Here is a 26,910-nt window from a genome sequence, read left to right as displayed (position 1 = left end):
TGCTCTGTCACCCAGGTTGGAGTGCAGTGGTGCCATCTCGGCTCACTGCAACCTCTGCCTCCTGGGTTCAAGCAATTCTCTGCCTCAGCCTCCCGAGTAGCTGAGATTACAGGTGCCCACCACCACACCCAGCTAATTTTTGTATTTTTAGTAGAGACGGGATTTCACCATCTTGGCCAGGCTGGTATTGAACTCCTGACCTCATGATCCACCCGCCTCGGTCTCCCAAAATGTTAGGATTACAGGCGTGAGCCACTCCGCCCTGCTGCATGTTCTTTTTTGTTTTAACTTTTTATTATGGAAAACGTCAAACATATACAAAAGCAGGGAGACGAGTATAATGAATGACCCACACACCAGTATATTCATTACCCAGTTTCACCTTATCAGTTCACAGCCAGCCCCCTCCCTGCAGTGGATTTTACTTTGAAGCAAATCCTAGACATATTCATAGATAATTCAGCGGTATATCTGTAAAAGATGAGGATTCTTTTTTTTTTTTTTGGAGACATAGTCTCGCCCTGTCACCCAGGCTGTAGTGCAATGGTGCGATCGTGATTCTCCTACCTCAGCCTCCCGAGTACCTGGGATTACAGGCATCTGCCACCACGCCTGGCTCATTTTTGTATTTTTAGTAGAGAAGGGGTTTCACCATGTTGGCCAAGCTCATCTCGAACTCCTGACCTTGTGATCCACCTACCTCGGCCTCCCAAAGTGCTGGGATTACAGGCATGAGCCACCGTGCCTGGCTTAGGATTCTTAAAAGCAAAAATCACATAACCACAGTTGCATTATCATGCCTGAGAAATTGACAGCAGTTTCTTGGTTATCTTCACCTCTCCCTGATTGAAAACATGTTATTGCAGTTGATTCCCACGTTTTCCTTTCATACTTGCAGCCATTTCATTGGGTTATCGCTAGCCACAGACATGTGCTGCTGGTGGGGGTGGGGGTGGGGGTGGGGAGGTGGGTATGTGGGTAGGCAGGATTAGCCTTGCATCCCAGGAGGTCTTTCAGCAGGTTGGCTCATAGTATCCACCTAAATCAAACACAAGGGAGAGACAGAATCTGTATGGGACAGTCATGCTGAGTGCCAGCTGTGCTTGGTGAATTCCCCGTGTCTCTGGGTGGGTGATGCTGTATGCGTCTCAATATTTGGGGATGGGAAACAACTGGGGCAAAAGATCCAGCCTTTGCTGATCACCCACCCAAAGTCATTTGGAAACACATAGACATTTATCCTCACAGTTTTTGTTTACAGTTAAGATTCTAATTGAATATAATATGGGTTTTTTTTTCTAGTTTTGACGAAGTATATTATGGGAAGTACATCTCTTTTTACATGAAACGAATCTTCTTCTTGGATGACAGTGGGCCACCATTTGGCCACATGGTGCTGGCCTTGGGAGGTAGGAGTCATCAGTTAGGAGAGTAGCCCCTACCCTTCAGGACCTCAAATACATTTAAAACTTATCCGTGCATTTCTTACAGGCAGAAACCAGGTCTTATTATTGATGCATCTTGTTTATTGCTTGCCACAGTACTCTAGAAATGTTTGCTGAATGGGATAGTTACTGATTAATCTTCTGTTCCAGGTTATTTAGGAGGATTCGATGGCAATTTTTTGTGGAACAGAATTGGAGCAGGTAAAAGATAATTTTCATTTCCTTTATTAATGTGCACAGGTTAGAATGGAGAGATTGTGACTTTTGTAAAGATTAACAACTGTGGCTTTTTTTTTCCTTTCATACCTAGTCCCGCAGAAACTGTGCCTTACTAATCTGAGTCCAGAAAATAATAAATTGGTTGGATACAAATGAAAGACTTTTGAAAAGTCTGGTTAAAATCTTAGTGTTTAGTTACAATCATTATTTTAGCCCTTGTTTTTGGTACACATATTACATAGCATCTGATTGCAATTATCTTTTGTACATGTAAATTTTGTATATTGCCGCAATGTTTTTGAAAATAGGGAGAGTAGGCCGGGCGCAGTGGCTCACTCCTGTAATCCCAGCACTTTGGGAGGCGGAGGCAGGCGGATCACGAGGTCAGGAGATCGAGACCATCCTGGCTAACACGGTGAAACCCCGTCTCTACTAAAAATACAAAAATTAGCCGGGCGTGGTGGCGGGCGCCTGTAGTCCCAGCAACTTGGGAGGCTGAGGCAGGAGAATGGCGTGAACCCGGGAGGCGGAGCTTGCAGTGAGCCGAGATCGCGCCACTGCTCTCCAGCCTGGGCGACAGAGCTAGACTCCGTCTCACAAAAAAAAAAAAGAAAAGAAAAGAAAATAGGGAGAGTAAATGTATAAGTAAGGCGGTAAATTTTAGAATCCTTAGTCCTTTCTGTGCTTCGTGAGATTGGGTTCCGTGACTATGCAAAGCTAATTTCAAAGCTTTCACCCATAGTTTATGCACTCTGCTGTGGATGTGGTCCCCGGTTTTGTAAACGTGCATTTTAGAGTCTGTGAATGTGATGGCGCTATATGAAAACACAGCTGCAGTATATGGAGATGGTGTGTGCACAGTGTAGTCAGCTCTGCAGTGTGGTTGCTTTTCCAGAATATAGTAGCAACGTGCCTGTGTGGTCCCTGCGCCTGCTGCCAGCACTCGCGGGGGCCTTGTCGGTCCCCATGGCCTACCAGATAGTGTTGGAGCTCCGCTTTTCTCATTGTGCCGCCATGGGAGCTGCTCTGTTGATGCTTATCGGTAAGACCTATGCCCCTGCCTGCTCTTGCTGTCATGCAGGGAAGAACTGACCCTTTGGCCCGGAAGATCACGTGGGCTTGGTGGGCAAGCTGCACCAGAAAGTGCATCTGGTTCATCCAAATTTGATGCTGCAAGTCACCCGCTCCCAGGCTGACCCCATGGTTATGGGATTGCTGAATTGCGGGATCAGATTCTTATCAGCAGTCGGGGTATGGCAGTAGAAAACTGCCCAGATGATGCTACAAAGTCCATGCACATGTGGGCACCTCCATCTCCAACCAATCTTGCGACCAAATGATAACTTCCCCTTGTTCCACCACCTCCCAGGCCTTGGCCAATTGAGATGGACTCGTGACTCAGTGGATCCTCTTCAGAGAGGGTCTTCCAGCTCACGTTTATGAACAGATGAAATTAAAGCAGATGAAAAGTTAGATTAGGCTGGGCGCAGTGGCTCACACCTATAATCCCAGCACTTTGGGAGGCTGAGGCGGGCAGATCACGAGGTCAGGAGTTTGAGACCAGCCTGGCCAACATGGTGAAACCCCATCTAAAAATACGAAAAATACAAAAAATTAGCTGGGCGTGGCAGCAGGTGCCTGTAATCCCAGCTACTTGGGAGGCTGATGCAGGAGAATTGCTTGAACCTGGGAGATGGAGGTTGCAGTGAGCCAAGACTGCGCCACTGCACTCTAGCCTAGGCAACAGAGCGAGACTCCATCTCAAAAAAAATAAATAAGCCGGTCATGGTGGCTCACACCTGTAATCCCAGCACTTTGGGATTACAGGCAGGTGGATCACAAGGTCAAGAGATCGAGACCATCCTGGCCAACATGGTGAAACCCCATCTCTACTAAAAATACAAAAATTAGCTGGGCATGGTGGCGCCCACCTTTTGTCCCAGCTACTCAGGAGGCTGAGGCAGGAGAATCGCTTGAACCCGGGAGGCAGAGGTTGCAATGAGCCGAGATTGCACCACTGCACTCCAGCGTGGTGACAGGGCAAGACTCTGTCTCAAAAAAATAAATAAAATTAGCCAGGTGTGGTGGCATGCGCCTATAGTCCCAGCTACTCAGGAGCCTGAGGTAGGAGGATCCCTTGAGCCCTGGTGGTCAAAGCTGCAGTGAGCCATGATGGTGCCACTGCACTCCAGCCTGGGCAACAGAGCAAGACGCTGATTCAAAAGAAAAAGAAAGAGACAGTAGAAAATCAAAAGAGATGTGTATTGGGTGATGACAGTATGAGGCCCTGTGTCTATAGAATGTTTTAACATTCACAGCAGCCCCACACAGTTGTATCGCTTCTGAAGTAATGCCTTTTTTCATGAATGTTTTTCGTCCTCATACATTTTCCCTTGCTACCTTAAAATTGACACGTATTTCCTTTTTGAAACAGAGAATGCTCTCATCACTCAGTCAAGGCTAATGCTTTTGGAATCAGTGTTAATATTTTTTAATCTATTGGCCGTGTTGTCCTACCTGAAGTTCTGCAACTGCCAAAAGCACAGGTATGGAAAATGGAGTGTCTTCCTAGTTAACGAGAACAGAGATTCTGGGTGGTTTGTTGATCTGAGATGATCCAGTACCTTTTTTTGTTTCGTTTTGTTTTGTGAGATGGTACCTTTTCATTTTGAGAAGTTGCTTGCTAAATATCTTTTTTTTTGAGACAGAGTCCCTGTCACCCAGGCTGGAGTGTAATGGCTCAATCTCGGCTCACTGCAACCTCCGCTTCCCAGGTTCAAGCAATTCTCCAGCCTCAGTCTCCTGAGTAACTGGGATTACAAGCACACACCACTGTGCCTGGCTAATTGTAGTATTTTTAGTAGAGACAGGGTTTCACCATATTGGCCAGGCTGGTCTCGAACTCCTGACCTCAGTTGATCCACCCGTCTTGGCCTCCCAAAGTGCTGGGATTACAGGCGTGAGCTTCTGTGCCTAGTGCTAGATATCTTTTGGTCCTCTAGTATTTTGGGGGTTGGCTCTTGGCTTGTGACTTCATAAATACATCTTCATTTTTCTATAATTTAAACTAACAGGACAAAATTTTCTGGGCAAAAAGAAAAATTCTGCTGGGACGGATTCTTTGGGAGATGGGAATTCTTTCTTACTGCACCTGTGGCTCAGCACGGCCAGCCGACCCAGAAGGATTTCTGTAAAGAATTTGGAGCTTCTCTAGCCTTTTGGAAATGTGTCTGAACTATTCCTATCTCCGTCTGCTCTGTTTTTATTCCAGCCCTTTTTGTCTGAGCTGGTGGATCTGGCTAACACTGACAGGGGTCGCTTGTTCCTGTGCAGTGGGGTGAGTTTGAGCTTCTGGTCTTGGGCAGTGTCCTCCTCCGTCTCCTCGTGTTTTCCTGTCTCGTGTTAACTCCATTTCCATCATGTCTTTGCAGCATCAAGTACATGGGTGTGTTCACGTACGTGCTCATGCTGGCTGTTGCAGCTGTCCATGCCTGGCACCTGATTGGAGACCAGACTTTGTCCAATGTAGGTGCCGATGTCCAGTGCTGCATGAGGCCGGCCTGTATGGGGCAGATGGGGATGTCACAGGGGGTACTTGGTGAAAAGACTCAAATCCCCAATGTTTCAGAAGCAGGCAGGCCTGGGCAGCCTCACCTGTCGGCCTCTGCAGGTGCCTCTGTATGGGAGGCCAGAGTTTCTGTCACTAACTTTCTCTAAGCTCACAATGTCTAGAAGTGGGTGCACTTTTCCACGCAGTAGAACATGACCTTTCTTTGAATCTCTGGCAGGTCTGTGTGTTCTGTCACTTGCTCGCCCGAGCAGTGGCTTTGCTGGTCATCCCGGTCGTCCTGTACTTACTGTTCTTCTATGTCCACTTGATTCTACTCTTCCGCTCTGGGCCCCACGACCAAATCATGTCCAGTGCCTTCCAGGCCAGCTTAGAGGTAGGTAAGCAGTGGGCATCGTGGCCACTGGAGAAGGAAGATGATAGTGGACCCAGAGTTTTCTTACAAACACATCAAGTGAACATTAGCACTTGAATCAAAAAATGAAGAATCCACATCCATATTTCTTTTTTTTTTGGCGGGGGGGATGGAGTCTTACTCTGTCACCCAAACTCCGCCTCCTGGCTTCAAGCGATTCTCCTACCTCAGCCTCCCAAGTAGCTGGGATTACAAGCACTTGCAACCACACCTGGTTAATTTTTTTGTTTTGTTAGTAGAGACAGGTTTCACCATGTTGGTCAGTCTGGTCTGGAACTCCTGACCTCAAGTGATCCACCTGCCTCAGCCTCTCAAAGTGCTGGGATTACAGGCGTGAGCCACCTTGCCCGGCAGCTGGGAGCATTTTAAAGTCAAGTCCTACAAACCCTGGGCAGTTTCACCCGCCTTAAGGACCACACTCAACTGTGACCTTCATTCCTGTGAACCTCGTAGCAGTGGTAGAAGGTATCAGTAGAGGCGGTCAGGACCGTGGTTCCTGAAGTCAGCCAAGCCTGCTGGCGGCCGGTGCTGCAGTGCTGTGTGTTTCAGCAAGTTGTCTGGCTCACCCCAGTCTTGGTTTTCTCATCTCTTAGACATCATTGCTCTTACCTTATTGGATGCTTGTAAGGACTAAATAGGGTGCGTGTGGAAGTCTGAACTGAGTGCCTGGCCCAGAGGCAGCATTTGATCAGACTTAGTGCTCCTTATGGTTCTATAATGTAACGTGACATGATTAAATGGTAGGTCATTACCACTCTTAAAAGAATGGCCACTAGCCTGATCATCACCCCAGAGGGAGGAGTGGCCATCGGGAAGGCTGGCTTAGGGGCATTTTTCTTTCTGTCTCTCATCAGCCTTCTGCTTCTGTCTCAGGGAGGCCTAGCTCGGATCACCCAGGGTCAGCCTCTGGAGGTGGCCTTCGGGTCCCAGGTCACTCTGAGGAACGTCTTTGGGAAACCTGTGCCCTGCTGGCTTCATTCCCACCAGGACACCTACCCCATGATGTAAGGAAAGCGATGGTTTTACTTTGAAGATAATTAAATGCTTTATTTGCTTATAGATTTGCTTATTGTAGCAACTTTCCCTTTCTTTGAGGAAGTTTGCAGGACAGAAAGAAGTTGAGCAGCCCGGGTGCTGATTCCCAGTGAGCTTCGTGGTTCCTGGGTGTTGCTGGAGGGACTTGGCAGGTGGCAGGGCCCAGGGTCGGCCCCAGCTCTGTGGCTGTGGCTGACCTCAGCACTGCCTGCCTAAGTCATCTGATTTCGGCTCCTTATCTGTGGTATCTTCATTTTCCCTGAAACCCCTTGCTAGGTTGCATTTGTTGAAATCTGCTTCCCTTTGCAGAAACTTTAGGAGAAAGGCGTGTGGGCCCGATCGATGACCCACTTCCAGATACGTTTCTTTCCCTTTCTTTTCTTTTTTTCACAAATAGAGACGGGGTCTCACTATGTTGCCCAGGCTGGTCTCAAACTCCTAGGCTCAAGCAGTTATCCTACCTCAGCCTCCCAAAGTGCTCTGATTACAGGCATGAGCCACCGCGCCTGGCCCAGATACATCTCTTTGTTGACTTCACACAGATATGACAACGGCCGAGGCAGCTCCCACCAGCAACAGGTGACCTGTTATCCCTTCAAAGACGTCAATAACTGGTGGATTGTAAAGGATCCCAGGAGGTGAGTGCAGGTCCTGCGACTCCAGAGCAGAGCTCACCTCCTGGCCTGGCCAGGCGAGACCCTGGGATGCAGTCCTGGGCCCCCTTCTTTCCCTCCCTCACCGACTCTAGTCACCATCATGGCCTTGAACGCCAGCTCAGTGCTGAGTCCAAGGTCAGGGGAGTAGATCATGAGACCCTCAGGGAGCAGCCTGCTCAGTAGCTGCTCTGAGGAGTGTCCAGGTGAGTCTCAATGCCCTGACCTGTGCCCCTGTCCCTTCCTCATAAAAACAAGAACCCCCCTCCTGCAAAAGTAGCATCATCTTGCACACACCCCAGCTAGAGGTTCCCCTTGCTCTCGTTCCCATATCCAGTCCTGTGGATTCTGCCCCTAAACAAGGTCTCTGGCCACCCCGGTCACTGTCTCCCGATGGTGTCCTCCCATTGCTGCCTGCCCAACTCCAGCACCTGCAGCCCGAGTGGGCTTGTTTTTTCTTCTTTTTTTTGTGGGGGACAGAGTACCACCCTGTTGCCCAGGCTGGAGTGCAGTGGTACGATGTTGGCTCACTGCAACTTCCGCCTCCTGGGTTCAAGCGATTCTCCTGCCTCAGCCTCCCGAGTAGATAAGATTACAGGCGCCCACAACCACATCCTGGTAATTTTTGTATTCTTAGTAGAGATGGGGTTTCACCATGTTGGCCAGGCTGGTCTTGAACTCCTGACCTCAAGTGGTCCATCCAGCTCAGCCTCCCAAAGTGCTGGGATTGCAGGTGTGAGCCACTGCGCCCAGCCCCCTCATACACTTTGATTGGTAGAATGCCCTTCAGAAGGATTCCTTGGCAGTCATGGTACATTTGTCACTGTAGTGTTTGTAGACAAATTCAGAGCAATGCAGGTGTGATGACGGCGGGTGGAATCACATTTGGAAAATGACCTTTGGTTTCAGAAAAGAGCTCAATTAATGTCTGTGCTTTGGTTTCCTGTGTTCGCCTCATGTGAGGCACACATGGGTTGGGAGGCAGTCTCAGCCATGAGAATTCAGAGCTGTGCCCCTCCAGTGCAGCTGTTAGTTCGAGGGGACCAGGCTCTGCGTGGTCCCGACAGCACTGTGTCTTCCAGGCACCAGCTGGTGGTGAGCAGCCCTCCGAGACCTGTGAGGCACGGGGACATGGTGCAGCTGGTCCACGGCATGACCACCCGCTCCCTGAACACGTGAGTGTGCCCGCCGTCTGCTGTGCTGCACCTGTGGGTTTCCTCTGTGGTTCTCTGTTCAGACCAAAACGTGAGCCCTGCCTTGGGCTGCTGCCCTCTGTCTCCCCCTCACCTGCATGTGTAGCAGCTCTTAGACCTACATTTGATGCCGGGAGGGGACCCAGGCCTGGCCACGGAAGGGAGCGGGGTTAAGAGGAAGCAGAGGCTCCATGAGGACTGGACAGAAGCACCTAGCACAGCCCATCCTGGGAGAGCTCAGGGCCCCGTGGATGAGTGTACAAGGACAGGCTGGGAATGTTGACCTGCTTTCTCTGCAAAGAATGGAGTTTGGGCGCACCTCCATAAAGTGGTAAAGCTTAAAGTATGAGTGAGTCCAAGAAGCTTGCAAGTTCGGGCACGAGTGGAGCCATGAAGGCTTCTTCCCTCTCAGTCCTTCGTCCTTGTCTTGACTTGCCTTCTCGCAGTGCTGGGCACAGTTGCTTACACCCTCCTCCTTCCTCCCTGACTGCTCCCTGCACCGCCTCCTTTTCCTCTGTTGCTCTCAGTCTCCAAGGGCCCTCCGGCCTTGCTGCCTCTGCACAGGCCCAGTCCTGGGGCTACCTCTCCTGGACTTCCACCCAGCTGCCCGGGGCTCACCTCCAGTTCTTCACGACTCCCAGCTCCACAGGGGCGGTCACTGGCCCTGGCTCTTCTGGTTCTCCCTGGAAAGGGCCCAGTAGCTGAGGCATCACCTGACTCCTTCCTCTCCTCTCCCATTGCATGTTGATTCCACTGGGAGATCCGGTTTCTCAACCTTCAGAACCAGCCCTGGGTAGGGGTCCTTCCTTCTCCCTCCACTCCCACCTCCTGGGGCCTGACCTCTCTACCTCGCAGCAGCCCGTCCGGCCTGGGGACCATGCACAGCCCACTTGCGTTGTTCCTCTGTGCTCAGTGACTCCTGTCACCTGCCAAGGCCCCCGGTGACCCTGACACGCTTCACCCCCTCCACCCTGGCTCCCCACCAGCCCGGAAACAACCACCTGCCCCCTCTGCGAGAATGTTCCTGGACTTGGCTCCCCCAAGGCCCACTCTATGTAGGGGTCTGCTGGGATGTCACCGCGTCAAAAAGTGCCTCCTGGGTGCTGTCCCCCCCCATTTGTTTTATTAGTGGCACTCCTGCAGCTGCACGCTCTGCCCACTGGCATGATGGCTGTTTCCCAGAGGGCTGTGAGGGCCTCGTCTTGTTCACAGCTGGGTGGCTGCTCCTAGACAGTGCCAGGTGCATGGTGCGGTACAGCATGGTTACTGACTGTGTGGATTAAGAGGAAGTGGGTGTTCCTGACCGGGCGTGCTGGCTCACACCTGTAATCCCAGCACTTTGGGAGGCCAAGGCGGGCAGATCATTTGAGGTCAGGAGTTGGAGACAAGCTGGGCCAACATGGTGAAACCCCGTCTCTACTAAAAATACAAAAATTAGCCAGGCATGGTGGCACGTGCTTGTAATCCCAGCTAGACAGGAGGCTGAGGCAGGAGAATCGCTTGAACCCAGGAGGCAGAGGTTGCTGCAGTGAGCTGAGATCGCGCCGTTTGCACTCCAGCCTGGGTGACAGAGTGAGACTCCGTCTCCAAAAAAAAAAGAAGTGGGTGTTCATTAACATTGAGGTTGATAGCCTTTTCTCCCAGCATAACTGCTGCATCCCCAGGCCAGCTGGGCACAGGGGCGGGCAGCTCAGCCCTGCAAGTTGTAGCACTGGTACTGCCAGCTGGCATCGCAGCAGTACCGGGTCAGGGGCCTGTGCTCGTGGTTCCTTCCTCTGAAACTTGGTTCGCTCATCTAACAGGTGGAAGGTTCCACAGCAGAGTGTCCTTTTCTCCTGGAAATGTTCCCACAGGGCCTCCTGCCTGTTTAGTGTCCACTCCCATCACCGAGCCTCAAGACTTCCATCCTCAGTAGCAGCAACTCATGGGACCCGGTCACCCCTTATGGCTGAGCCAGCTTTGTTTCTGAAAAGCAACCTTTTCCCGCCTGAAAGATTTAGTAACTGCCACTGGGCGCGGTGGCTCACGCCTGTAATCCCAGCACTTTGGGAGACCGAGACGGGCGGATCACGAGGTCAGGAGATCGAGACCATCTTGGCTAACACGGTGAAAACCCGTCTCTACTAAAAATACAAAAAATTAGCCGGGCGTGTTGGCGGGCACCTGTAGTCCCAGCTACTCGGGAGGCTGAGGCAGGAGAATGGCGTGAACCTGGGAGGAGGGGCTTGCAGTGAGCTGAGATCGCGCCACTGCACTCCAACCTGGGGGACACAGTGAGACTCCGTCTCAAAAAAAAAAAAAAAAAAAAAATTTAGTAACTGCCTTCTAGAGGAGTTCACGGAATTCCTTCTGAAATCTCGGTCTTGGTTTTCCAGGCATGATGTTGCAGCCCCTCTGAGTCCCCATTCACAGGAGGTCTCCTGCTACATTGACTATAACATCTCCATGCCCGCCCAGAACCTCTGGAGACTGGTGAGTAAGGCTGCGGCCATAGCAGCCACAGCCGTCAGTAATGAACACTTCCTTACTCGGAGCACTTCCTCTAACACAGGACACTTCCTCTAACACAGGACACTTCCTCACCCGGAGCACTTCCTCTAACACAGGACACTTCCTCACACGGAGCACTTCCTCACACGGAGCACTTCCTCTAACACAGGACACTTCCTCACCCAGAGCACTTCCTCTAACACAAGACACTTCCTCACACGGAGCACTTCCTCACACGGAGCACTTCCTCTAACAGGACACTTCCTCACACGGAGCACTTCCTCTAACACAGGACACTTCCTCTAACACAGGACACTTCCTCACACAGAGCACTTCCTCTAACACAGGACACTTCCTCTAACACAGGACACTTCCTCTAACACAGGACACTTCCTCACACAGAGCACTTCCTCTAACACAGGACACTTCCTCTAACACAGGACACTTCCTCTAACACAGGACACTTCCTCACACGGAGCACTTCCTCTAACACAGGACACTTCCTCTAACACAGGACACTTCCTCACATGGAGCACTTCCTCACATGGAGCACTTCCTCACATGGAGCACTTCCTCTAACACAGGACACTTCCTCTAACACAGGACACTTCCTCACACGGAGCACTTCCTCTAACATAGGACGCTTCCTCACATGGAGCACTTCCTCTAACATAGGACGCTTCCTCACATGGAGCACTTCCTCTAACATAGGACGCTTCCTCACATGGAGCACTTCCTGACATGGAGCACTTTTTCCTTTTTTTCAGTTCACCCAGTTGAGGTTGGATATTTAGAATAATTCTGATTCAGATGTAAAGTTACATAAGTTTTATTCATACATAAAGTCACAGATGTTTTCATAGGGAACCGATGCGTCTTCCTTGGTGGAACTGGGGAAACTGGTGGTTTCCTGTGTCAGAGGCCTGTGTTCACTCAGATTCTAAATGCTTTGTGTTTGCTCCATGTTGGGTGCCAGGTGCGCTTGAGGCTCTGCTAGGTGAAAGTTCTCCCAACCTGTTCAGCCTCAGGAGCAGGTCCTGAACACAGGACACGAGCTCCAGCCACCCCTCTGCCACCATGATCCAGGAGAAACTCCATTTCTCAGGATTTCCCTGGGGACAGGCTCAGCCATGAGTGCGGGGGATGTTCCTGAGGCGCTGGGTCTGTGGTCACCTTTCCTTCAAGCGACCAGGGTCACCTGCTCCCCTTACGGAATTGGGTCTCCTAGGAAAGGTTCCATAAAAAGTCTCCTGTTACTGGACCATGTTGCCATCTGAATCTAAGGACATGAGTACTAAATGCAGCCCAGCCCCATGACCACAGTGAAGGCACTGGGCTTATTTCTATAGTGAGGTCACACCCCCCCTTCTAGCTTCCCACTGGCTTCAGTGCTTTCTGCCTATGCAGGCCCACCCGTTTCGCTTCTCGATAGAGTGAGCACCACGTCCCCATGGCCAGCCCTCAGGCTGAAGTGAAGTGTAGTGGCATGATCTTGGCTTACTGCAGTGTTGGCCTCCCAAGCTTAGGTGATTCTCCCACCTCTGCCTCCTGGTATTACAGGTTAGCCACCATGCCTGGCCCCTGTTAATTTTGAATATTTAATTTTTAAAATATTTTTTCTATTCCAGGACAGTCTGATTTTTAAAATTTTTTTGTAGAGATGGGTTCTTGCTATGTTGTCCAGGCCAGTCTTGAACTCCTGGACTCAAGCCATCCTCTTACCTCAGCCTCCCAGAGTCGCTGGGATGACAAATGTGAGCCACTGCTCCTGGTTGGCTGTTCCATTTTTGTGCAGAGTGTGCCCCTCTGCCCCACTTGCCGTCTCTGTGCTCTGCATACCTGTGTGCGTTCTGCATTTGCATCCCCCCCATCCCCCTGTAGTCCTTCCCTGACGTGAGTGCTGTGCACCTGCCCCTTCTGACGGGCCCCTTCTCTGTCCTTTCTGATGGCCCCTTTGGCACCAGGAGCCCACATTTCAGGTGTCTGAAGTTCACAGAACGAGGAAGGAGGAGCATGCATGAGGTGTGCGTGCCTGGCCTGCAGCGTGGACCCCGGCCAGGCCTCCTCATGCCTGCTCCTGCCTAGCTTCTTGGGTTCTCTGGTTGTGACAGTAAAATGGGAAAATGACAGTCATGTGACGTCATGGGGTCATTGTGAGGCTCCGGTATATCAGGCTGTGACAAGACAAAGGGTCTTTCAGATGTTATTTGTCTTTTTTATTACATGATGCGAGGAAATCTCTAAGCTGTGTCTCGCAGGGACAGTGTCTGGCCTTCATCTGAGCTGTCTGTGAGTTCTGCCAGATAGATAGGGACTGAGACTTGCTCACTTTTCGGCCAGGGCTCTGAGCCCTCTCTATGAATAGGCTTCACAGAGAGGCACGGAGAACATCAGGCTTTGTATTTTCTGTGAGGAGGCCTCTTGTACAGCCTTGGCAAGGAGGAGGGCGTGCTTCCCCAGCGACCCTTGGAGCAGCCCGGGGAGCTGTGGGCATTGGGAAGGAAGGCCAGCACCAGCCCTTTGTAGCTCCCCTCACTTGGGGGCTTGTCCCTTTATCTCAGGCTCAAGTCAGTATCATTGTTTGGTGACAGGTCTTTATTTTTACATTGAAGGAAATTTGAAAAGGAATGAAATAATCCTTGAGATCTTCTTCCAGGAAATTGTGAACAGGGGATCCGATACAGACGTCTGGAAGACCATCCTCTCAGAGGTCCGCTTTGTGCACGTGAACACTTCCGCTGTCTTAAAGGTAAGGACACGTCCTTGGCTTGGCCTGTCCTGAGCTGTGGGCTCCAGTCTGTTCCCCAAGCCCCTCAGGCTTCACCGCCTCTCTGCAGGCGGGACGCTTGATTCGAGTCATCATGGCTTCCTTTTACACTGAGGGAGGGCGGCTTTTGTAACTTCTCAGGATGGAATCCCAACGTGAAAACTCCCACAAGGGGCACCTGCTGACAGCGTGACCCGGGCAGGGGTTCCCCACACAACCCGAGTGGACATGGGAGCCACGGCCTTCCCATCACGCCCTTTTCTCTCCCGCGGTGTCACCAGCTGAGCGGGGCTCACCTCCCTGACTGGGGGTATCGGCAGCTGGAGATCGTCGGGGAGAAGCTGTCCCGGGGCTACCACGGGAGCACAGTGTGGAACGTGGAGGAGCACCGATATGGCGCGAGTGAGTCCGCGGCGTGGCTTCCGCTGCTCCGGGAATGCACTTCCAGCTGCTCGATATTTGATAACACCCCAGAGTTCTCATTCTGGTGGGAAGGTGACAGCACATTCTGCATGCTCGGTGGCACATCATCTCCCTCCCTGCACCCTGCACTCAGCTGCTGCGGTAACAACTCAAGACGCTTCTTCCGAGGTGTTGCTGGAAGGCAACCAGTTTATCCCCGTGCAAGTGGAGCTTTCTCAGGGTCGAAATCGCCTCATTTGACCGGGTAGTCTTGGGTGTGGTGGAGAAAGCTAAGTGGAATGATGTGGTTCGATGAGGGGTCTTTGTTGGAAAGGCAAGAAGCCAGCTTTTTGCTGTGCTGACAGCTTCTGCTCTGAGCTCTTGACCTTGTGCTGCTTCTAGCTGTTATGCCCTTGTCTGTTCTGCCAGGCCAGGAGCAGAGGGAGCGGGAACGGGAGCTGCACTCACCTGCGCAGGTGGACGTCAGCAGGAACCTCAGCTTCATGGCGAGATTCTCGGAGCTGCAGGTGAGGAGCGGCCAGGAGAAGCTGGCCTAGCTCGCTGAGCATTGATTCCTCAGCAGGGAGGCCTGGGGGCTGCACAGGTCTCAAACCAGAGTCAAGCTTTGACGCTGGAGCCACAGTCTGACGACAGAATGTCTCCTCTCTCCAGTTTAAGGGACTGTGTGTGACACCCCTGGCCCACATCTTGTGGCCCTGTGGTCAGGAATAATAGGGACCCAGGAGGTTCTGCAACATCGCCAGGGTGTCTTAAGGCCCCCAGGTGGCGAAATGGGCCACACTCAACAGAGCCCAAGAGAAGTCACAATCAGAAACTCAGGGTCACAAATCTGAACGTGACCTTAGAGAGCATTCAGCCCAATCACTTCGTCTACAGAGGAGGTGACTGGAGCACATAGGGTGGGGCGACCCTCCCAAGGCCACAGCCAGGGCTGGAATCCAGGTTCTGATCATGCTGCCTCTGATGCATGATCCGAATGAACTTGAGGTGGGACAGTCCACGTGCAAGGGGCAGCAGTGTACTCCTTTGACCAAATCCACGCACAGCGGGAGGCATCCCCCCCATCCTCAATCTCAGAGGCCTCTGCTTTGTTCCAGTGGAGGATGCTGGCGCTGAGAAGCGATGACTTGGAACACAAGTACAGCTCCAGCCCACTGGAGTGGGTCACCCTGGACACCAATATCGCCTACTGGCTGCACCCCAGGACCAGCGTAAGCAAGCGATGCTGACAGCTGACAGTCATAGATTCATTCAGTTTCTTGAGAATTCCTGGCATTAAGAGCAGCCACTGTACCCTAGAAAGTGCTGGGTTTCTCCAAAGCTTTTCCTGACAAAGGCCTGTGACTTGGTTTTCTCTAAACGCTTTGGCAACCTGGAGCCAGGAGTAGGGGTGTGGCATGCCTGCCTGTTGAAGGAAACCCAGCTTGATTGCTTTTGTGGAGACACATTGTTCCCCTTTTCCTGGCGAAAGTGGTTTTAAGATATTCCCGTTCAATTTTCCGCATGGCACCTGGTGGTGGAGCTTGCCAGTGCTTTGTTGATGTGTGTGCCGTCTCTCTCCACCCGGCAGAGTGAAAGCATTGGTAGGCCAGGCACACAGTCAGTGCCCCATAAATATTCACTGAATGGGCAGACGCTGGAAATGCCCACCTTTTTCCTCCTCCCTCAGAGGCGAGTAGGTCGGCTCAGCACGTGCACTGAAGGCAGAGGCGCAGGCCCAGAGGCCGCCCCACCCCGAGCTCCGAGCGCACTTTGCATTCTCCTCTGTGGACAGGGCTGCTGTTACAAAGCGGAGTCATCTGCTCCCAATTTTCAGTTTCCAATTACAAAATTGAGAGCATCAGTGCTGTGTGTGTGTGTGTGTGTGTGTGTGTGTGTGTGTGAGAGAGAGAGAGAGACGGAGTCTTGCTCTGTCAGCCAGGCTGGAGTACAGTGGTGGGATCTTGGCTCACTGCAACCTCCGCCTCCCAGGTTCAAGCAATTCTCCTGCCTCAGCTTCCAAGTAGCTGGTATTACAGGTGCCCACCACAATGCCCAGCTAATTTTTATACTTTTTAATAGAGACGGGGTTTCACCACGTTGGGCAGGCTGGTCTCAAACTCCTGACTTCAGGTGATCTGCCCACCTCAGCTTCCCAAAGTGCTGGGATTACAGGCATGTGCCACCACGCCCGGCTGGCATCAGTGCTTTTAATGAAAGGTCTGAGTAGGAGCAGACCTGTCCACAGTAGTAGTAAGGCCTAGTGGATGCTAGGCTGTGCCTGGTGTTTTTTCACTCTGCTGAAGTAGTGCGTGCATCTGAATTCCTTTCCTGTGTTCTCTTCCCTCACTGAGCAGAGGGCAGGTGGCTAACAGTATCACCCGTGTTCCCTTAGGCTCAGATCCACCTACTTGGAAACATAGTGATCTGGGTTTCAGGCAGCCTTGCTCTGGCCATCTACGCCCTGCTGTCCTTGTGGTACCTGCTCCGACGGCGAAGAGGCATCCATGACCTCCCTCAGGGTTAGTACACCTCGCACATGGGCTCCGATGGTGAAGAGGCGTCCATGACCTCCCTCAGGATTAGTACATCCCCCACATGGCTTTTTTCTTTTTAATATAGAAATGGGGTCTTGCTGTGTTGTCCAGGGTGTTCTTGAACTCCTGGGCTTAAGCGATCCTCCTGCCTCGGCCTCCCACAGTGCTGGGATTACAGGTGTGCGCCACCGCGCCCGGCCCACAGCTCATTTTTATGTCTCTTCCTTCCCCTCCTGCTGAGTGTTCACGCCTCAGGTGACAAACCGACATCATAGGAACCTACCCCTTAAGGCGGCCTCTTTGTTTCTGTACTGTGGAACCTTAAATAATTGTTTGTCTCCCAAGAGACAAAATGTTAAGTTCCCATGTTGCATTAGAGGCGTCTCCAGTCCCGTGCAGTGTATTGGGCAGGAATTGCCCCCTTGGTCCCATGTTGCCCATATGCGCTGGAAATGGCTGGATAATACAGGCAGCCAGGCCGGGCGCGGTGGCTCACACTTGTAATCCCAGCACTTTGGGAGGCCAAAATGAGGGAGTCACCTGAGGCCAGGAGTTCAAAACCAGCCTGGACAGCATAGTAAGACCCCTGTCTCTCTCAAAAAGCGAGAGAGAGAAAATCTGGCCTGTGGGAGCAGCAGTCGGTGTAGCTTGAACCCTTTCCTCTAGATGCCTGGCTGCGCTGGGTGCTGGCTGGGGCGCTGTGTGCGGGTGGCTGGGCCGTGAACTACCTCCCATTCTTCCTGATGGAGAAGACACTCTTCCTCTACCACTACCTGCCCGCACTCACCTTCCAAATCCTTCTGCTCCCTGCGGTCCTGCAGCACATCAGCGACCACCTGTGCAGGTACGGAGGCTGTGGAGACAGTGGCTGGACCGGGCAGCAGCCCTCTGCTGGGAAGCCCATGTGCAGCAAACACGTGGGGTGCAGCGAACCTCACCCATTTCACGTTACACTGACATCCTCTTGGCCCCTCCGGGGAATGGTTCAAAAGAGACGCCCAGATGAGGCACTGCAGGAACCCAGAGGGAGAAGTCACAGCTGACAGAGATGAAAGTGGAGTGGGTGGGGAGACGGGGAAGGGATGAAGAGATGTGGGTGGCCTGGAGGATTCGGGAGCAGGGAGCAAGGCCCGGGAGCCTCGGGGTGTCAGAAACAGCAGCTGGTTATGGTCGGGTTGTGTGGTGTGGTGGAGAGAACCCAAGAAAGCTTCTAAACCAGAGTGTGTTTGGAGGTTGGAGCAGAAGGCGAGGGCCTCCCAGTCTCAGGAAGCCACACGAGGGAGGACCGTGGGTTTGGGACCAGTCCTCTGGCATCTGTGTGGAGGTGGCCCAGCCACTGTGGAGGCCTGAGGAGTCGTCAGGGGGCCTCTCTCAGTGCATCCAGGTGGGAGATGGTCACGGGTGGCAGGAGACAAGACACAGAAACCTGAAGGCAGAACCCCAGGCCTCGGGGGGTGACCGTGTGGACAGCAGATGCCAAGAGGGTGCCGGGCAGGGAAGCTGCAGTGGTCAGCCACCCTCCCGCACACTGCTCTGACCTCTGCAGGTCCCAGCTCCAGAGGAGCGTCTTCAGTGCCCTGGTGGTGGCTTGGTACTCCTCCGCATGCCACGTGTCCAACACGCTGCGCCCACTCACCTACGGGGACAAGTCGCTCTTGCCACATGAACTCAAGGCCCTTCGCTGGAAAGACAGCTGGGACATCTTGATCCGAAAACACTAGAACAAGAGTGTGGCAAAGAACACCCGTGCTGGGGTCGGGATGAGGTTGAAGGGTCTTGGTCAATGCACTTAATGAGCAGGGTGGGCCCCACGCTGGGAGGACACGGGCTGGGCTCAGCAGGGCCTCTCCTGGAACGCATGGGGGTCTCGTTTTGGAAAAAGCTCTCTGATGAGCACCTCCTTTTGTGGAAAGTTAATTTTTTCTCGACAATGAAGATACTCCCTCCGTGTCTTCACCCCTGAACTAAGACACAGGGAGTATTTCAGAGGCCAGCGTAGGAGTCATTGACAAAAGCCGGAACCCGGGGCCAGCAGTGGAGCAGGTGACAGCCTCCACAGACCGGGCCCTGGTCCTTGCTGACCGCTGCAGGGTGGAGTTTGATCTGGCAGACCCGATCCTCCTCCATGAACACCCAGCAACCTGACCAAGTCCCAGCCCTGTCCTCAGCGAGCCCAGCGGCGTCCTGGGACAGCTCAGTGTTGGAGGGCCACCTGAACCACGAGCCGGGCTGGGGCTTGCATGTCATTCTCTATGACAGCGTCAAGACTGGCCCTCGGCACCGTGCTGTGTGGAGAGACTCCACTGAGACGTGGCTGAGTGAACTCTTCCTCGTCAGTGGTCAAGGTGTGTCATCCATACAGCTCCATGCCTTTACTTTTGTCTTTTTAAATGTAATTAAAAAAGGAACGAACTGGCATTTGTAGTTGGTGTTATTTATTGATTCTCCCTCCAAAGGGGCCTAAGCTCGACAAAACCGTTACAGTTGTCAGAACCCAGCCACAGGGCTCAGCCCCCTTCACCCACGTCATGTCTGCATCACTACTGTGGGTGAGCCTGGGCAGACGGGGGCTGGGGCTGCCCGTGGCAGCGGCAAGAGATGCTTTCCAGAAACAGCCACCATGCGGGAGGGAGGAGCACCCCAGGCAACCCAGACATGGGTGTTCACACGTGAGGCTGTGAGCTCCACATAGCACAAAGGAGGCTCGCTGACTTTGACCTGCCATGTCTGCTGGGACCTGGGTGACCCAGTGTGTGCCACAGCCAGAGGCACCATTCCCTGCATATGGCCACTAGCCACCCTGGGGTTGGACAGCCTGTCTAGACAGCACTTTGGGGGCTCCTGTGAGGGTCAGCGAGGGCCCGACCCCACGCAGGACTGTGCATGGACACTGTTCTTCAGCTGGGACAGACCTGGCCTCCGCTGCCTTCTGCCCTGCTGCACGGGCTCCCAGCCCGGCCCCGCACAAGCCTGGGTGTGATGCTAGGTGCTCCCGGGGCATCCACCTTGCTTCTCTGCCTTTAAGGCACAAGCAAGGAGGGAAAACATCCCTCAGTGGCTCCCCATATCCGTGTAGGCCACGCTGGACTGAGAACCACTGGGGCATGAAATTAGGTTTGTAGGCTACAACCAGCCTTGTGTTATGAAACAGAACAAAACAGAAAACATGAGGACATGTAACATGTAAAAAAGGAAAGTACTTGTTCACAAAACTTTTGAGTTACGTGTGTGTGTAAGAACCAGATCAGACTGGAAAAAACTCTCTCCCCCTGTGGGTTCACTGTCAACAAAACATCAGGCCAGCCAGTGTCCAGGCTGTCTCCTCAATTTCCCCAATAATGTGCCTCATGTTACTCACAGAAGCCTCCCAGGCGTCCTGCGCATTCTGTGGCATTTCCCAGGCGTCCTGCGCATTCTGTGGCATTTCCCAGGCGTCCTGCGCATTCTGTGGCATTTCCCAGGCGTCCTGCACATTCTGTGGCATTTCCCAGGCGTCCTGCGCATTCTGTGGCATTTCCCAGGCGTCCTGCACGTTCTGTGGCATTTCTCAGTGACCTAGAGAGCTCTTTAAACCGCAATGAGTCTGAGGAAGTGGCTGAAAACCTCAGGAACGCCTGTCAGTGTCCCAGCAAGTTGAGTCTGAGTGACACATCCGAGTTTCCACTCCTGAGTGAGGAGGGCCTCGCTAACACCCCCCTGGGTGCGCTGAGAGGAAGCAGCGGGTGTGGGTGGGCGTCCCCAGGCTCAGTCCCTGAACACACATGCCAGGCGGGAGACCTGCCCCAAGGCCCGGCAGCCCCTCAGTGGGGTCTGCTGCTGGACTCCAAGTGTGACCGTTTGCCAGAGGTCAGCATCCCAGGGTGGTCCCCTGGCTCAGAAAAGGTCCGCTTGTAGCTCCGCCCATTGGACCCTCCTCGGTGCCATTTGCAGATGTCACCATTCAGAATGTCCTGGATGTGCTGCACGATCAGGTTGATGGCAACTGCGCCAAGAGACAGACAAGCAGCGGGTTAGCCACGTCCATCCTCCATAGAGACCGCCCCTCCCCGCAGCACTCGGCCAGGAGTGAGCGCCCAACCTCTGCCCTGAGGCACAGGCCTGCGTGCACGGGGCTTCGAGTCAAATCTCAGCAGACAGAAACATGCATCAGGACACAGCAAAATAAGACGTCTTAGCTTGGTCTTCCAGGAATTTATGTTAGAGTCAGCTTAAAGTACTTTCTGCTAACAGATTTGAACATACATATGTTTCAAGAAACAGGTTCTTACTTTACTGCCCAGGCTGGAGTGCAGTGGCCCAATCACAGCTCACAGCAGCCTCAACCCAGGCTCAAGCAATCCTCCCACCTCAGCCTCCTGAGTGGCTGGGACCAGAGGCGCATGCCACCGTGCTCAAATAATTTTCTTATTTTTTGTAGAGATGGGGTTTTGCTGTGTTCCCCAGGCTGTGGAACTCCTGGGCTCCAGTGATCCCCCTGCCTCAGCCTCCCAAAGTGCTGGGATTACCGGCGTGAGCCACCACGCCCAGCTACATATATTTTTAAGCATATTTTAACCCTGTGCCGCAGATTAACACTGGCAGGCCTCGTGCGCAGGGGAGTGCTCAGTAACTGCACGCTGGTGGAACTGTCCCTGCCTGGAGCTCTGGAAGGGGCGGGGGGACAGCCCAGCAGGCCAGCTTCTTACCCATATTGTCCACTCCTCGCGGGATGATCACGTCGGCATACTTCTTTGTCTGTAAGGCACAAGGGGGGGATTCCTGTGAGGACTTTTCCTTCAAAGGTGATTTTAAGATGCTCAGAAACAGATGCGACAGCAGGAGGGGCGGCCCTGGGGTGCTCAGAGGTGCTGGTGTCATCGGCAAATGGGGGACACAGACTCAGTCATCAGCCAGCCAGGTGTGAGAGGCCATGATCCAAGAAGTGAGGCAGAAAGTGGAGCTGAGGCAGCCAAAAGAAAGTGCCTCTTTCAGTGTCCCCATTCCATCACAGGAGACAGCCCCCTTCCAGTGTTCCCACTCCATTACAGGAGACAGCTGGCTACACTAACGACCCAATTCACTGGGCCAAGCTAAGTGTGGCACTTCTACAAAGTGTGACATTGTTCCTCTGGAATTATGAAGCTTCTGCAAATACCCTGGCACAGCAATAGGACGGCTGCCGCCATGCATAATTACTGCAGGCAGAGTACCTTACTCCCTCATCCAACCACTCACTGGTTCAACGCTGACTCTCATTCCCTGTCAGAAGCTCTGCTGCTGAGGAAGGACAAGGATGGAGATATATCAGGAAATGCAGGGCTGCTGGGGAGGGCCCGCAGCCAGATGGTGGGGGTCGGGGGGGAGGCTTTAGGGAAGGGGGAGCGACCTGGAGAACATGCGTGAATCAGACAAAGCTGAGGGAAGAGGGAGGGCAGGGTCTGGGCCGAAGGACAGAACTTGGAAGGGCGGGTGCTGCTGGCGTGTGGATTTGGGTCAAAGAGGGCAGAAGAGACGAGCTGCAAGAGGCAGACAGGGACCGAGTCCTGGGGACAGCTGTATCTGCAGTTGGTGGAGCCCCATCTCGTGAAAGCATGAGCGCAAGGGCAAGGGCTGCTTTCCATTCTGGTCTGATCGTCTGACGGGCTAGAGGAGTCCAGGAGAGCTGACAGGGGTCTTAACTGCCAGCAGGGATGGGCCTGAATACAGTTGGGAAATACCTACAGGGTCCAGGCAGAGGACTGCACAAGCCACTCAGCATGAAGGTGAAGGAAAAGGAGGCTCAAGAACGGCTCTGGGTGGGGCTGGGACCCGGTGTGGTGGCTCACACCGGTGATCCCAGCACTTTGGGAGGCTGAGGTGGGTGGACTACTTGAGGCCAGGAGTTTGAGACCAGCCCAGCCAACATGGCAAAACCCCATCTCTGCAAAAAAAAAAAAGAGGAAAAATTAGCCAGGTGTGGTGGTGCGTGCCTGTAGTCTCTGGCTACACAGGAGCCTGAGGTGGGAGGATCACTTGAGAGTGGAAGGTGGAGGCTGCAGTGAAGTAAGATCTCACCACTGCACTTGGGCCTGGGTGGCAGAGGGAGACCCTGTTTCAAACAACTAGCAAGCAAACAAACAAACCAAAAACATCTCTGGGGCTTGGGCCCAGGACATAGCAGGTGACAGCACTTCCTTTATTCAGGTTGCTGAGTCAGATTTGATATCCAGAGTTTTACTGCAAATCACCTACTTTTTGCCAAATATCTTTCTGTGAATGAGAGACTAAAAGAAGTTTACTTTACTTTTAAAATTATATTTTAGAAATTTCAGACAGCGCGAATGCAAAAAAAAACAAAAGTTTTCTTTATATAGCAGCAGATAGGCCAGGCATAGTGGCTCACACCTGTAATCTCAGCACTTTGGGAAGCTGAGGTGGAAGGACCACTAGATCCCAGGAGATGGAGACCAGCCTGGGCAACACAGGGAGACCCCATCTCTACAAAAAATTTAAAAATTAACCGAGCATGGTGGTGCACGCCTGTGGGCCCAGCTACTCGGGTTGCTGAGGTGGAAGGATCACTTGAGCTTAGGAGGTCAAGGCTGCAGTGAGCTGTGATTGCACTACTGTACTCCAGCCTGGGCAACAGAACGAGACTCTGCCTCATTAAAAATAAAATTTAAAAAAAGGCCAGGCACAGGGGCTCAATCCCAGGATTTTGGGAGGCCGAAGTGGGTGGGTCACTTGAGGCCAGGAGTTCGAGACCAGCCTGGGCAACATGGCAAAACCCCATCTCCACTAAAAATACAAAAATTAGCTGGGTGTGGTGGCGTATGCCTGTAATCCCAGCTACTCGGAAGGGTGAGACAGGAGAATTGCTTAAACTTGGGAGGTGGAGTTTGGGGTGAGCCAAGATCACGCCATTGCACTCCAGCCTAGACAACAAAAAGAGACTCTATCTCAAAAAAAAAAACAAAACAAACAAAAAAAAAAGCAGCAGATAGAACTTACTGTCCTAAGTTATCAAAGGCAGGAACCTTGGTTTCAGTTCCTTTGTGCTGTATTTTTACCTTAACAGGCAAAATGTTCCCATGCAAAACACTCCAATGTGAGTAGAGCCACAAGTCCCATCAAGCCAGAAACACAAGATGGAGAAATGGAGAAAAGACAGGTGGGTGTGCAGTGGGGAGTTCCTGCTCTCTGCGAGCCAGCTGGGATCAGGGCACAGTGCTCGCTCCAAGATTTCAGAGCGCTGGCCCGGAGCAGCCTGGGGACACAGACAGTGGAGGAGCAGCTCTGAAGCACCTTCTAAGGGCCAGATCCCGGTCTTAGCAGTGAACAGACTAAACTGCTCCTGGGGTTCCCCACTCTGCGGGGAATAAGCACCCAGGATGTGTCAGACGATGAGAAGTGCCCCGGAAAAAGGAGGCAGGCAGAGAGGCTGGCGCTGGGTGCAGAGGGTTTTCAGTATTGAATGGGGACGCTGGGCAAGGGCCTGAGGCAGGGAGGAAGCGGCCAGTGTGGATGTGGGGGAGATATGGAGCTTTTTTAGGCAGAGGGAGGAGCAGGCACAGAGAATGTTTTTAGAGCTGAGAACTACTCCCAGGGTATGTGGCCATAATGAGCCAAATTCTTCTCCTTTTTTTCAGTCAGATCACTGTCACCCAGCACTCAGCCCTCTCACAGTACTGGGTCCCACGTGTCCTTGTGAAAGGACAGCAAGTGCAGTTACCGGCAGGCAGAACTCCTCGAAGGCCGGCTTCACGAAGGTGGTGTACTGCGTCAGAATCTGCTCCAGGTCCCTCCCTCGGCGCACGTCCCGGAGAACTGCGGCGGCAAGAGGCAGGCGCGCATCAGACCTCAGGACCTGCTGCCAGCCTCGGCCAGGCAGGCAGGGAGGCCCGCGGCCGCCTTACCTCTTCGAGACAGCCTGACGTCGGAGTCGGTGTCCACGAAAAGGCGCAGGTGGAACATGTCCCGGATCTCCTGGCTGTAGAACACCAAGATGCCCTCAAACAGAACCACATCCGCAGGGTAGACCACTGTGGTGTCTGGTAACCTGAGGGGGGCACGGGGAAAGGGGCTCTGCTGCAGACACAGGGTCTCCGGGCCACACACACAGTCAGCTTCCGTTCCAGGGACACTGACTCTGTGGGAGGGGGTGGGGGACCCACACAAACCAACTGGGGTGAGGCCTGCCACCAGGTAGGTCTGTGTGAGCCCCAGAGGGGACGTCCTAGCTGGCCCCTCTCCTCGGCCCTCCCTAGAACCAGCTGCTTACCTTGAGTGCGTCACAAAATCATAGGTCGGCACCTCCACAGTTTTGCCCTCTACAATGTTCTTCAGAGTCCTGTGCATCAAATCATTATCAAAGGCATCTGCAGGGTTGGAGACAAAGGCAAGACAGTCGGATGCCCTCGTGCAGCGGACAGCAGGGAACCCTCTCTGCTCTGGGGTCAGCACAGCTGGGTGCTGGGGACACTGAGGACCCTAGCACAGGTAGACTAGGACACTGCCGTACAGTGTATGTTTGGTAGCAACAGCGCCCTCTGCAGCCCTACAGACTACAGGATGACCCTGTCCTTGCTGTTCTCAGGCTGTGCCACTGCCCAAGCTCTGTGCCACTGGGATGCCAGAACACAGGGGTTTTCTGATCGGCTCTTCCTGGGAGGTGGGTAGGCTGGGCCTCTGCTTCTCTCTCTTTCTGGGACTAACTAGTTAGTTAGTTAACTGCTAACTAACAGTCTCTCTTTCTGGGACTAACTGGTTAGTTAGTTAACTGCGGCTTTGCAGGCCTTCTTCCCACAAGTCCTTGGGAAAAGGTTGACCATGCCAGCCAGCCAGGGTGGAATCTTCTAGTAGTGACAGGTGTCTCCCTGCCGCATCTGCCCCTGTTTACCTGGCCCGGAGCTGCAGGCCACCAGCACTAGTTTACCCACCGCCTCCCACACTGGCCTCTCTGAGGACTTTGCCCCAAAGCAGGGGAGGGAAATGAAGGGCCACAGTGGGCAGAGATGTGTGTGGAGGGCCCTAAAGGCCCCAACGTGGGAAGAGAAGATGGGAGGATTTCTCCAGGATCACAGTTGTGGCAGGGCAGGGCAAGCCAGGGCTCCCCACAGTGCAACAGGCTTCCTGACTGGCTCCAACCACCCTCCTGGGGGCACACCCAGGGCCCAGAGAACTTGGCAAAGTTCCCCTGACTTCACTGTGCAGCCAACTCCACTGCAGGCTGCATGACGAGTTGGGGGGAACAGCCCAAGAGGGTCTGCATCCATCCAACCCTGGGCCCAAGCGCAGCTGGTTAGCGGCCGCCCAGAATGGGGTCTGCCCTCCCCACACCGTTGGGCTCTCGATTTACCTGGGTGGTCAAAATTGTACTGTCCTTTCAAGGCCTTGGCCTTCTGCTCTGCCGTCAGGACCTTGTAGAACCTGTCCTGGCTCAGGATTACCACCTTCCGCTGTCGCTGCTCCACCTCGTTCTGTCCCAGCAACTCCATGATCTTCTCACACACGGTCGACTGGAGACACAGAAGCGGGATTCCCGCCTGGAACCGCTCGTCCTGTGACAGGCACGGGGCCGGCTTCTGGAGACACGGACCCACCCGCCCCCTAGGGCGGATACTCGGAAGGCGGGAGGACACCAACAGGTGTGGATGGTCTCAGCGGGAGGGCCGCGGGGGCCCAACGGGGTTAGCACGGACTTGGGGCTCCGAGGGACCCGGCCGGCGGAGAGGTTGTGGGGGAGCCCCGAGGCCCAGCGCCCCAACCCGTCGCCCGCCCCAGCCCGCCCCGGCACATCGCGGCCCGCAGCCCCTTCGCTCCCGCGCCCTGCCCCTGCCTGGGAGGGGGCCCCTCGGCCGGGGCTGTGGTCTCCTCCCGGTCCTTCCGGACCGGGCCGCCCGTAGGCACCAGCTAGAGGCGAGACCCCGGCCCGCCCGGCCCCTTACCTTCCCGCTGGCAGTGCCGCCGCTCACCCCTATCAGGAAGGGCCGCTGGTGCGGACGGTCGGCCTCCGGCGCGGGGCTCTCGCAGTCGTCGCCTCCCGCCGAAGCCATCTAGGCCTCCGCTTCCGCGCATCGGGTCCCCGCGCCCGCCCCTTCCCCAGGCCCGACGCGCCAGACCCTTCCCCAGGCCCGACGCGCCAGCCCAGCGCCGAGGTCGGAGGCGACCCGGGCTATCACTTCCGGGAGGCGCGTGGGGCACCCCGGGAGTTGTAGTCCACGCCTGG

The 26,910-nt window shown here is 53.7% G+C and overlaps 2 protein-coding genes across 11 annotated transcripts in view; one reads left to right on the top strand and one right to left on the bottom strand.

Annotated features, from left to right (window-relative positions):
• Window positions 1–19,142, top strand: part of POMT1 (protein O-mannosyltransferase 1) — a 24,885-nt gene extending 5,743 nt beyond the window's left edge. The window contains exons 3-20 of one of the 3 annotated variants that reach the window (XM_063635737.1): window positions 1,303–1,409; window positions 1,596–1,646; window positions 2,560–2,706; window positions 4,099–4,210; window positions 4,936–5,001; window positions 5,096–5,189; window positions 5,453–5,608; window positions 6,521–6,651; window positions 7,225–7,320; window positions 8,418–8,510; window positions 10,904–11,000; window positions 13,675–13,767; window positions 14,067–14,187; window positions 14,617–14,714; window positions 15,306–15,419; window positions 16,583–16,709; window positions 17,391–17,568; window positions 18,271–19,142. In XM_063635737.1, coding sequence (XP_063491807.1) covers window positions 1,303–1,409; window positions 1,596–1,646; window positions 2,560–2,706; window positions 4,099–4,210; window positions 4,936–5,001; window positions 5,096–5,189; window positions 5,453–5,608; window positions 6,521–6,651; window positions 7,225–7,320; window positions 8,418–8,510; window positions 10,904–11,000; window positions 13,675–13,767; window positions 14,067–14,187; window positions 14,617–14,714; window positions 15,306–15,419; window positions 16,583–16,709; window positions 17,391–17,568; window positions 18,271–18,445 — 2,056 coding nt within the window. In that variant the 3' untranslated portion in view covers window positions 18,446–19,142. Of the gene's footprint in view, window positions 1–1,302; window positions 1,410–1,595; window positions 1,647–2,559; window positions 2,707–4,098; window positions 4,211–4,935; window positions 5,002–5,095; window positions 5,190–5,452; window positions 5,609–6,520; window positions 6,652–7,224; window positions 7,321–8,417; window positions 8,511–10,903; window positions 11,001–13,674; window positions 13,768–14,066; window positions 14,188–14,616; window positions 14,715–15,305; window positions 15,420–16,582; window positions 16,710–17,390 lie in introns of all 3 variants that reach the window. The other 2 variants (XM_055270656.2, XM_063635738.1) reach the window with 2 other exon arrangements.
• Window positions 11,832–26,910, bottom strand: UCK1 (uridine-cytidine kinase 1). 8 transcript variants are annotated; one of them, XR_010119919.1, is made up of 9 exons: window positions 26,630–26,910; window positions 26,041–26,200; window positions 24,964–25,060; window positions 24,599–24,741; window positions 24,415–24,509; window positions 21,410–21,458; window positions 20,083–20,706; window positions 12,741–18,441; window positions 11,832–12,242 (listed from the first exon to the last, which is right to left on the bottom strand). XR_010119919.1 is itself a non-coding variant. In XM_063635743.1 (7 exons), exons 1-7 carry the CDS (start codon window positions 26,735–26,737, stop codon window positions 20,525–20,527), a joined length of 834 nt encoding a protein of 277 aa, XP_063491813.1. In that variant the 5' UTR covers window positions 26,738–26,897; the 3' UTR covers window positions 19,143–20,524. The 8 variants fall into 8 exon arrangements, 6 of the variants coding, with proteins under 6 accessions (XP_063491813.1, XP_063491815.1, XP_063491814.1 ...); XR_010119920.1 differs by having other exon boundaries at window positions 17,512–18,441; XM_063635743.1 differs by lacking the exons at window positions 11,832–12,242; window positions 12,741–18,441 and having other exon boundaries at window positions 19,143–20,706; window positions 26,630–26,897.

Source organism: Symphalangus syndactylus, chromosome 3 (genome assembly GCF_028878055.3).
Source record: "Symphalangus syndactylus isolate Jambi chromosome 3, NHGRI_mSymSyn1-v2.1_pri, whole genome shotgun sequence".
Classification (NCBI taxonomy): Eukaryota; Metazoa; Chordata; class Mammalia; order Primates; family Hylobatidae; genus Symphalangus; species Symphalangus syndactylus.
This window is presented reverse-complemented; position numbering and strand designations above follow the sequence as displayed.

Coding starts and splice junctions, on each gene's coding strand:
- UCK1 (XM_063635744.1), bottom strand. CDS start 26,737: ATGGCTTCGGCGGGAGGCGACGACTGCGAGAGCCCCGCGCCGGAGGCC. Junction 26,243..26,656: donor AGCGGCCCTTCCTGATAGGG/GTGAGCGGCGGC, acceptor TGCCTGTCACAG/GACGAGCGGTTCCAGGCGGG. Junction 25,061..26,040: donor GTACAATTTTGACCACCCAG/GTAAATCGAGAG, acceptor CCAACCCTGCAG/ATGCCTTTGATAATGATTTG.